The sequence below is a fragment of the Stylophora pistillata genome, chromosome 4, assembly GCF_964205215.1.
Source record: "Stylophora pistillata chromosome 4, jaStyPist1.2, whole genome shotgun sequence".
Lineage (NCBI taxonomy): Eukaryota > Metazoa > Cnidaria > Anthozoa > Scleractinia > Pocilloporidae > Stylophora > Stylophora pistillata.
The window spans coordinates 9859640-9870035 of NC_142522.1; the positions used below are offsets into that span (position 1 = coordinate 9859640).

At 39.1% G+C, this 10396-nt stretch overlaps 1 protein-coding gene across 1 annotated transcript; it reads left to right on the forward strand.

The window, feature by feature from the left end:
* Positions 1 to 239: 239 nt before the first annotated feature.
* LOC148732382 (uncharacterized) lies at positions 240 to 4073 on the forward strand. The gene is made up of 3 exons (XM_088755796.1): positions 240 to 368; positions 449 to 548; positions 2821 to 4073. The coding sequence occupies exons 2-3, from the start codon at positions 465 to 467 to the stop codon at positions 3658 to 3660; spliced, it is 924 nt and encodes a 307-aa protein (XP_088611922.1). The 5' UTR covers positions 240 to 368; positions 449 to 464; the 3' UTR covers positions 3661 to 4073.
* The last annotated feature ends 6323 nt before the right edge of the window (positions 4074 to 10396 follow it).

Consider the following 10396-nt stretch of genomic DNA (forward strand, 5'->3'; position numbering starts at 1 on the left):
AGCTGCGTTAGGAAGTTGAAAAAGCTAAAGATCCTTTCCTCTGTTCTCTTCGGGTGTCTTTATTGTTTGACGCAAGTAAACATTTTGATTCGCAAGAGATATATGACGATATAGTTATGCTAAGATAAGCATGGACCACCGTGACAACGGCCGTGGAATCTTCTTTATCACCTCTGACGTATTACAATAATATTACGTCATTGTATTTTTGTGCAACTTTAATGTTTAAGACGTGACTTCGTCGATATATTCTGGGTTCTCAACTTACGGCGTAGAGGTTTTTTATTGACGAAACTATCTGCCTCCGAGATTGCCATAATTTTTAAGATCTAGACCAGGAAAAGGCTCAAGCTTAGTAGTACACAATGGTAAGTTAGCGAGTGCTCGATCCTTGAATGTTACAATTGCTTAGTCAGCATATGATAACTCTCAACTGGCAAACTTTCAGCAAGGTTTGGCTAAGCATGAGTGCCAATTTCTTTACACAGGGTAACAAACGAAGCAGAAACAACCCTGGTGCCACGAAGACTATGAAGAGCGCTATCAAAGTGAGTATTTCTGAATATCTGTTCCCTGTTTCTCGTAGGTATCATGATAATGCGTCCAAATGAATACTGGGATTGACCAACCCTGTGCCAGGTCCCCCGATGGGCAGGTTTTCGCGCGATTTGCTGTTGTTGCGTAAGATGCAGAGCTGAAAAAGTTTCGCAGATTATTTTAAAGTTGTATTTTTCCTAACCTTTTCCTTTCTATTCTTTTCTTTTCAAGGTACAAAATTTTAACGAAAACCTGCTTACAATTCATGTTTAAGGAGATTGTTTAATAAGTTCGAGCAGGGGTCCGCAATAAGTTTTTCAAATGTTTCCCTACACCTTCCAGTCCGTCCCTATCAAGGTAGATCATTTGCAGTTCTAATGAGAATAAAATACGCCGAAGGATAATCAATTCGGATAATAATGGTAATTTAAGACTTGAAGGCGGCGGAATTAGTTTTACAGAAACGAAGAATGCGACTCTGGTAAAGAGCGGCATTGCTTGCTGGCCATGTAGATAATCTGCTGCCGAACAAAGTGAATGATAAATTCTATTGATAATGTTAAATTCTTCGTCCTCAAGAAATTTTTCACTGAATTAAGATATGCAAACCTTGAAGTCAAGATGCTGGGCAAGCAGGGAACGTTGCAAACGCTCACTCTCAATTACTTGGCATGTCCGCCCCGAAAGGCAGGAAAAACCGATACGATTTTTATGGCTACTGCCTCCCATGGAGGCAAAGCCATAACGTTGTCCTGTTGAGTGAGTGTAAAAATAGACTACGAACAACCACTTCGCCCACAACGAAGTTCACCGAGTTTCACCCGATATACCTCGCTCTCGGCTTTTGTCTGTTTTGGTACATCTTCGGTGGTTCAACGCTCGTTGACGATTTCTTCGGATCGCTTCGAATGTTTCTCGAATTAGCACTTGATCATACGGTTTCCCGATGCTAATTATTGCTTGTTTCGGACTGCTTTAGAAAATGCTAAGCATCTCACAATTAATTCAGGATGGTGTTTGAAAAAACATTGCTTTACTTTGCAAAGAGAGTATTTTACCGTTCGAATCAGCGAATTACACCCAGTAGATGTCAAGATATAATTTTTTCAGTTCTTGCCATGAAACCACAAAAGATGATAAACATCTCAATTTCACAGGAGGGTCTCCGACACGAAATTGAAAAAGACTTTTACTCTCAGAAATATCTAAATACATATGATTTGCAAATCGTGGAGACTTTGAAGAAAAACTTTCTTTATTCGAAAAGAGAGCACTTCACCATTTCAATCAGTGACAAACGTTAAAAAGAGCCCCTAAATTTTTGCGAAGCGAGCAAGGTCCGAAATACGATACCTTGAGTTTACAGGGATCCTAAGAACAGTGGAACGGTGGAATGGCGGAATAACCCACAGCGCGGAATGCCTCGTTGTATGAAACAAAAGTCTCACAAAAATGGAATTGCAATGAAATAAGAAAATAACTTATAATTACCTGGCAAAATCAAACTTAAAGATAAAAGAAGCCTAGTTTAATCATTATTGGAGACTAAAGAATAGACTGATCGAGGAACAGTAAGGTTCTTGAGCTAGCCCCTACAAGTAATCATTATTATCACTATTGTTATCATCGTCATCATTGTCATTATTATTATTATTGCTATTATTATTATTATTATCAATACGATTATATGTTACCATTTGATTATTGGTCGTTAAGTGTCAATTAGTCACTACATTCTTGAATCATCTTTCTTTTGAGGAACAAGCCTGACTCATAAATGTGTGGGATGCGGCAGCAGTAGCCATATGCAGTCTTAACTGCTTACTTTACTCATTTGTGAAGAAAATCTTATCAGGCTTCTGTTTGATCATACGATATTTTTCACCGGTGAGAAAAATCGTATGAGCAATGGAATTGATTTTCATCATTCAAAGAGAGACGATTTTTATTAGGTGACTTGGCACAGGGTTAATTTCAGTACTTATAAGTTAAATGTACAAAATATTATATGGAAATACAGTATATAAAGATAAATGTACAAAATATTATTTAGTTCTTATTAACCGAGCGGAAGGTCTGTATGGGAGAATCTTGACCGAGGTCGCCAGTACAGACCGAACGCAGTGAGGTCTGTGCCAGCGACCGATATTTATCTAAATCAAATTTAGATAAAATTTTTTCCAAAATGTTTTACGACTCGAGGCAAAATGTAATTATATGCCGCGTATAATGGCGTAATCTCTAAATTTTGTTTCTCATAATGCTCTTCCTCCCCTATTTCAGGTAATCCTGGTAATGGTCTTGTGGTCACAATTTGTAATCGGGGGTCCTATAAGATGTTCTCTGGTGCGAAACTTCCTGATATATTACCCAGATGATCCAGGGGCTGAAATGGAGTGTAAAGCGTGCCCTGAATGCCCGCTAGGATTAGGACTCGTACCCCAATGTGGTACCAAGATCACTAACTACACCACTATTAAATGCGAACCGTGCCAACAGAACAAGACATATTCAGACAAACATGGCATTGAGAGTTGCAGGTCCTGCCATGACTGTGGGTTAACTAACGTCATCCAGCAGTGCACCCCATATCAAAATCGTAAATGCGGCACCGAGTGCCCCGAACGACACTACCTCGATGACAATGGTTTTTGTCAAGAATGCTACTTTTGTTGTCCCAGTGTGGACGAAACTGGAAGAATGAAGAAATGTAAGGAAATTGGAATGGGAGAAGACTGGCAGTGTCCCAAGAACGACCAAAACAAGGACTGCAAAGAAGATTTTAAAAATTCTACACAAGCTAGCGTTCATACAAGAAATTCTCCGCCTGGAAACAATTTTGAAGCAAATAAAACAAATACTAACTCAAGTGATAACATTAGGAAACCTACATCATCGTTTGAAAATACTACTTTACCTTCAATGCTAACAAGAGAAAAGAAGGGAGATGTAGCACCCTCAACTATAGTAACGATAATTACCCTAATTGCCCTGGTTATTGTTGGTGTTGTATACGGAGCTAGAAGAATCATTACAAATAGGAATGGTTCAGGATTACAATCTGAAGGTAAGAGACAATCATATTTTACAACACTTATTTCGAGGACAGTATCTTGTCACTGAATTCCTATTAATAATTTGCAGCACAACATGACATTGTAGCAACCTGACAAGTCATGTTCCTTGTTTGCATTGGACAACACAACTGCATATTTGGGTTCTCGAAAACTTTTTTCTTATTTTCAGTGAAATTTATTCAATACGCCGTCATCAAAGTTTAAATACTTATCTATAAATTAAAAGGGGAACTGATTGAATTTCTCGGAAAAAAAAAAGCTACTCAAAGAAAAACTTGATCGGAAAAAGCAATGGCAGATTGTATCAGAGTAGTAAAGTGATTTATTCTCTAAACCCTCCTCCCCCACTGACTCTCTCTCTCTCCTCTCTCTCTCTCTCTCTCTCTCTCTCTCTCTCTCTCTCTCTCTTTCTCTCTCTCTCTCTCTCTCTCTCTCTCACTCTCTCTCTCTCTCTCTCTCTCTTTCTCTCTCTCTCTCTCTCTCTCTCTCTCTCTCTCTCTCTCTCTCTCTCTCTCTCTCTCTCTCTTTCTCTCACTCTCTCTCTCTCTCTCTCTCTTTCTCTCTCTCTCTCTCTCTCTCTCTCTCTCTCTCTTTCTCTCTCTCTCTCTCTCTCTCTCTCTCTCACTCTCTCTCTCTCTCTCTCTCTCTTTCTCTCTCTCTCTCTCTCTCTCTCTTTCTCTCTCTCTCTCTCTCTCTCTCTCTCTCTCTCTCTCTCTCTCTCTCTTTCTCTCTCTCTCTTTCTCTCTCTCTCTCTCTCTCTCTCTCTCTCTCTCTCTCTCTCTCTCTCTCTCTCTCTCTCTCTCTCTCTCTCTCTCTCTCTCTCTCTCTCTCTCTCTCTCTCTCCCTCTCTCTCTCTCTCTCTCTCTCTCTCTCTCTCTCTCTCTCTCTCTCTCTCTCTCTCTTTCTCTCTCTCTCTCTCTCTCTCTCTCTCTCTCTCTCTCTCTCTCTCTCTCTCTCCCTCGAAAAAAAAAAACAAAATAAACAGATGAATAGACGATTCTTGGAGTGATGCTATAACGGGTAATCTCAAGTACCAAGATCTTGAAGGGTGATGGCACATAACAACTAACACCTCCCATTGACCAGGTTTAATAAAACCTTGATAAAACAAAACTATTTTAGATCTAATTTGGATATATCAACAAAGTTGAAATGGTAAATTGGCCACCGTAATGATTACTAAAGCTGACGTTTCGAGCGTTAGCCCTTCGTCGGAGCAAAATTACATTCGCTCCGACGAAGGGCTAACGCTCGAAACGTCAGCTTTTGTAATCATTACGGTGGCCAATTTACCATTTCAACTTTGTTGATATATCCAAATTATTTCGTTACTACCACCGACGCAGCCCCAAACAGTTTCTTTCGAAACTATCAGCCTTTATTCATTTGTATTTTAGATCTAGGCTGATTCGCTCCGATGAAGGGCTAACGCTCGAAACGTCAGCTTTTATAATCGTAACGGTGGCCAATTTACCATTTCAACTTTGTTGATATATTCAAATTATTTTAGATCTATCCTATGGGGAATCTTGGTTTTTCTTACAAATCGTAATTCACTTAAAATGGTAGTTCCATTTTATCAATTAACAAACAAGCTATTCATAATGATAAGTCAACAAACCGTCAGTCGTAGGTTCACCTGAACATGTGCCACTATGCGTGACAAGATCCCAGAGAAGAGAGGACAATGGTGGAACTGCTCATGGTATGGCTGGTCAGACTTACTTTCACAACTTTCGACAAAGTACTTAATTGACGGTGATGATAGCTTAGCTAGTGATGGAGTGCCATCTGCTATAAAAAAAAAATGTGCTAAAAGCTGATGACCGTGAGGGGTCTCTCTCTGCTGAGCTCAGACAAGACCAGCCGAAAACTGATCTGATTCCAGGGGTGAGGTGTACATCCTGCCTTTTGGTAACTGCCAAACTTAAGAACAATAACGCAATAATCCCCTGCAACTGGCGAAGCTTATTGGCCGATGAATTCACCACCATTCATTTAATTACAGTTTCCCATGATGGTCAAGGAAGGAGACGACAGAGACTGTGTTCTTGAGAATAATATCCAGGAAGGTATGTAAATGTTTGACAATAAAGGAATCCCCCCCGTCTCTAGAGTGTAAGACCAATGTTACAGGCAACTTAAGAAGCCTTCATTGCCACACTCCCAGTTCCCGCTTGCAAGAAGCTCTCTTCTTCCAGGCGTTGGCGGCCAGCACCGCGGATCTTTTCAAATGAGCATTATCCAGATGGTGATAATGATCATATTGATTTTTTTTCCCTTTTAACTCTACCAATTTAACTGTTCTTTCGTTAGACGTCAAGCTTACTGACTGCCAATCTGATATCGAGGATGTTATTCTGCCATTGGATATTGATTCCACGCCACCTCAAAAGAACTGGAAACATGTCGCAAACTGGTTTCAAATTTCTCCGAAAGACATCCAGTTTCTGGACAATGAGAACAAGAAGCCAGGGGGAAGCGCAATGAAATATTTGATTCCAATCCTGTGCAGCTCACAGTGTACGACTCTTAAAAAGTTCGTAGACGTCCTCCAAGAGTTGGAACGGAACGATGTTGCAAACCAAATAGCAAACTGGTTCAGAAAAAAAACAAGATACAAGCAGATGTTCAGAGGACATCTATCCCGTAGAAACTGCCCTCTAGCTTGTAAAAGGAATTTACGACTTTTCATATCGCTAAATATTATTGATATTGTTAAATATGTAAATATATGTAAATAAAGCTCTTAAGTGCAACTGAGGACGAATTTTTTTTTATGTTTTAGCTAGAGGCTTTATACTGTAGGAAATATGCCTATGGCTTTAATATATATATATATATATATAATGTAAACAAACTGTAAACTTCTGCGTCGAATAAAAATACTGAAATAAATGAAAAACGAAAGCCTCTCTTTCTTTTTCTTTTTCTTTTTCTCTCTCTTTGCTTTTGCGCTACGCGTTTCACCGCTGTTGCGGCTCTTGAGAGAGAGAGAAAGAGAGAGAGAGAGAGAGAGAGAGAGAGAGAGAGAGAGAGAGAGAGAGAGCGAGAGAGGGCGAAATACAATTCAAACTGACTAAAATGAAACACACACGATTCACTGTTACTCTGAGTTTCCTGCTTTCGCACTCGTCAGACAGATTCAACAAAGTTGAAATTTACCATTTCAACTTTGTTGATATATCCAGATTCAACAAGAACAACGTAAAGGTCAGCTACAGCTGTATGGAGAACATGGGATCAATCATAGACAAACATAATAAGAAAATACTGTCTAACAACAACAACAACAACAACAACGAAAGCCTTTGTAACTACAGATCTAAAGGTGACAATGCCCGCACAAAAACATTTGTCTGTCTTCCAGCATTATCTATAACGCACAAGTCACCACTACAGATAACAAAGCGACTCCAAAGAACTACATTGGATTGACTGAAGGAACTTTTAAACAAAGATTTAACCAACACAAGGTCACGTTCCAACACAGAAAATATACAACTCTGTAAACTTCAGCATAAAATGGTCCATCATTGCAAGAGCGCGCTAGGCCCTACAACAACACAACGAAAAGATGCGACCTCTGCCTTACCGAAAAACTCATGATTATCAAGTCTAACAGCAGTAAATCATTGAATAAAAGATCTGAACTTATATCCAAGTGCCGCCACGAAAACAAGTTTTATCTAAAGAACGGTTAACGCTTCCCTGCTACAATAGACTTTTGCTAATACACTCACACCCATTGTCTCATTATCCTTTATATATCCACATTAACTGTAATTTTCGCTTTTTCTCACCTATTGTGCATATTGTATAACAACAACCTATTGTAATCAGCACCTACCTTTTGAATATATAGATCAGCGTATATAAATTAGCCCACAGGAATGTTTTCCAAAATCTGTCTGACGAGTGCGAAAGAACGAAACTCAGAGTAGCAACGAATCATGTGTGCTTCCTTTTAGTCAGTTTGAATTTTATATATATGTATATATAATTTTATTAAAATCTGGATCATATCCAACGCGCGCTCGTGGAATAATTGTTAAATATTTATCAAAAACTAGATCATTGGATAATGCAATTCAAGACTTTTTATTGGTTTAGCCATTATGGTATATCAGCCAATATACCATAATCTACAAATATGGTAAGCGTACGTGTCAGCTTAAAATTAAAAGGGAGCTAAAAATTTAATAAAATTTAATAATTTAATATAACGTTTTTAATAAAACAATTATTCCACTCGCGCTTGTTGGATATGACATGATTATAGCCAACGAGGCGCGTAGCGCCGAGTTGGCTATCTATCATCTCATATCCAACGCGCGCTCGTGGAATAATTGTTAAATATAGATATATATTAGATGATGTATATTTGTAGGTATATATATATATACGCTTCAGTAATATCATTTTTTATTGTATAAATCTAGACAGCTTTGAGAACCCAATTATTTATTAGGGAATGTCGGAATGATGAGGTGTGGTTGTTGTAGCGCGACTTAAAGTCGTTTGCAGTGAGCCCAATGTATGTGTCTGTCGTGCTGTTGTCTTTACGTGTAATGGTAGCTTGGTATATGACAGATTGTTGGAGGCAGTTTCCGTCTAGAGGGAATGAGTTTTTCTGTCGGCAGTTGCATTTCTTGTTGTTGTTTGCGGTAGAGGTGTCGGTTGTGGCGGTGGCGTTAGTCTTTACGTGGGAGGTGAGGATTCTTTTGTTGTGGTTGTCGATGATTTGTTTTGTATTGTCCATGCAGCTGTAACTAATTTTGATTGTGTTTCTGCGGAGCTTATGATCTTTGGGGAAGTGTTTGTCAATCAGCGCGAGCAATTTATTTCCGATGTTAGTGCTGGGGTTCTTGGTGAAAGACGAGTTGTACCAGAGGATGTTGTTGCGTTGGCGGTTCTTGCGACTTTGTGTGAGCGTTGGTTCGTAGTGGAGTGTGTAGCTGTAACCACTGGTGTTTAATGCTTTCTGGTAGGCAGGAACGGCTTGGTCGAAGGAGGAAGAAATGCAACTGCCGATAGAAAAACTCATGCCCTCTAGACGGAAACTGCCTCCAACAATCTGTCATATACCAAGCTACCATTACACGTAAAAACAACAGCACGACAGACACATACATCGGGCTCTCTGCAAACGACTTTAAGTCACGCTACAACAACCACACCTCATCACTCCGACACGCAAAACACCGCAACTCCACCGAACTCAGCAAACACATCAGGACACTTAAAGACAACAACATCAATTATTCCATCACCATCACTTAGTCTTTCTCAGATGAAAAGCCATTTTCCAGTAAACAACGTAAATTTTAAGACATAATCCTACCTCACTGAAAAAAAATTCACAAGGAGCATACTGCTACTGTCGGTCAATTTTCCATCACGTGTCAATTCCTTGTAAACCACCTGCATTTTATCATGTATTTCGCACGCTCCGGGTAAAGTCCAGATAGACAACTACGAAATAGGGAGCCTAGTTGTTACGCCCACGTGAAGAACTGAGAGCGAAAAATGTATTTGGTTAGAGGCTATTGGAAATAAATAGAGTTTCCGCAGTTTGCCTCTCACTGCAGAATTATGTGGAAGAAGATTTGTGATGAAAGTAGCTGTTATTGAATGATTTTGATTTTTTCTCTGACTAAGGAACTGCAGTAAGCATAGTCTTAGCCTGTGAGAAGGCCGTTGTTAGGTCTCGACTGTGAAGGAGATTACAGGAAGCGAGGCGCCAGCCTCAGCTTATTATTGTTAGCAATTATTCAGACACCGGTGGCAGTAGACCATACGTGTGTCTGAACTTTATTTCCACTGATATCTTTTGAAAGCAGATGCTCTTTTTCTTTTACAAGAAGGAAAGCATCAGTTAATAAGTGTCTTCAACATGCGTAACATGCTTATGTTTATATTGGTAGAACTGCTTGCATAATCAGCATATGTTTAGCTTTTTGAAGGGAAAATTACTAGAATAATGACTTGTTTGATCTCTAAGATTGATTATTTTCAATTTCGGTTCATAGTTCAGTGTCTTGGATTTTGCAATTTCTTACTAGATACTTAGCACTGAGTCGTTCGTCGTCAGGAGGACTGGGCACACTGAAACTAATTAAAGATTGCGTCGGTTCCAGTTCCCGGCAGTCAACAAAATTCTCAGAAGATCGAACGTTTGGAAACTGAGTCACTGCCTCTAGTCTGGAATTAAATGGAGTAGATAATGACTTTTTATCGTAGTAAGTGTGTAACTCAAAATAATAAAGATTTCATGCTTTATCAACACAAAGATATCATTTAGACTCGTTTTGTATTTCTGTTTTGAAAAGCATACTTTTAAAAAGAAAAAGTAGCCAAATTTTCAAAAACGAGCATAATTTTAAGCCTAATTTGGAAAAAAAAAATCGAGTAATGCTGGCAGTAGAATATGCTACTTTTACGAGCACAATATATAATGGCCAGCCCCCTGGCGCAGTGACAAATAAGAACCGGTCCCTTCTAGTAAGTGCCACATCTATGCGCTTCTAACTTCATAAAGTGATCAAAACCGTTTGCCACATTCGAAAAAAGTGTCGCAGTAATCAATTTGTTTATTTTTTCTCTTTCTTTCTAAGTATGACTTACGGCCTTCACATTCCCAAAGAATAAAGTCTGCGCAGTAGTTGACCGCAACTCGAAAGCTTTTAAAATTTGCATAATGCTTTGTCGTAATGACGCAGCAATTTCTTATCTTGACATCGAGGAAAACAATTGTTAAACCGATCGAGGAAAGTTGGAAA

Excerpts from the sequence above, each read along its gene's own strand:
- LOC148732382 (XM_088755796.1), top strand. The coding sequence starts at position 465 with ATGAGTGCCAATTTCTTTACACAGGGTAACAAACGAAGCAGAAACAAC. Across the intron at positions 549-2,820 it reads CTATGAAGAGCGCTATCAAA|GTAATCCTGGTAATGGTCTT; the intron begins GTGAGTATTTCT and ends CCCCTATTTCAG.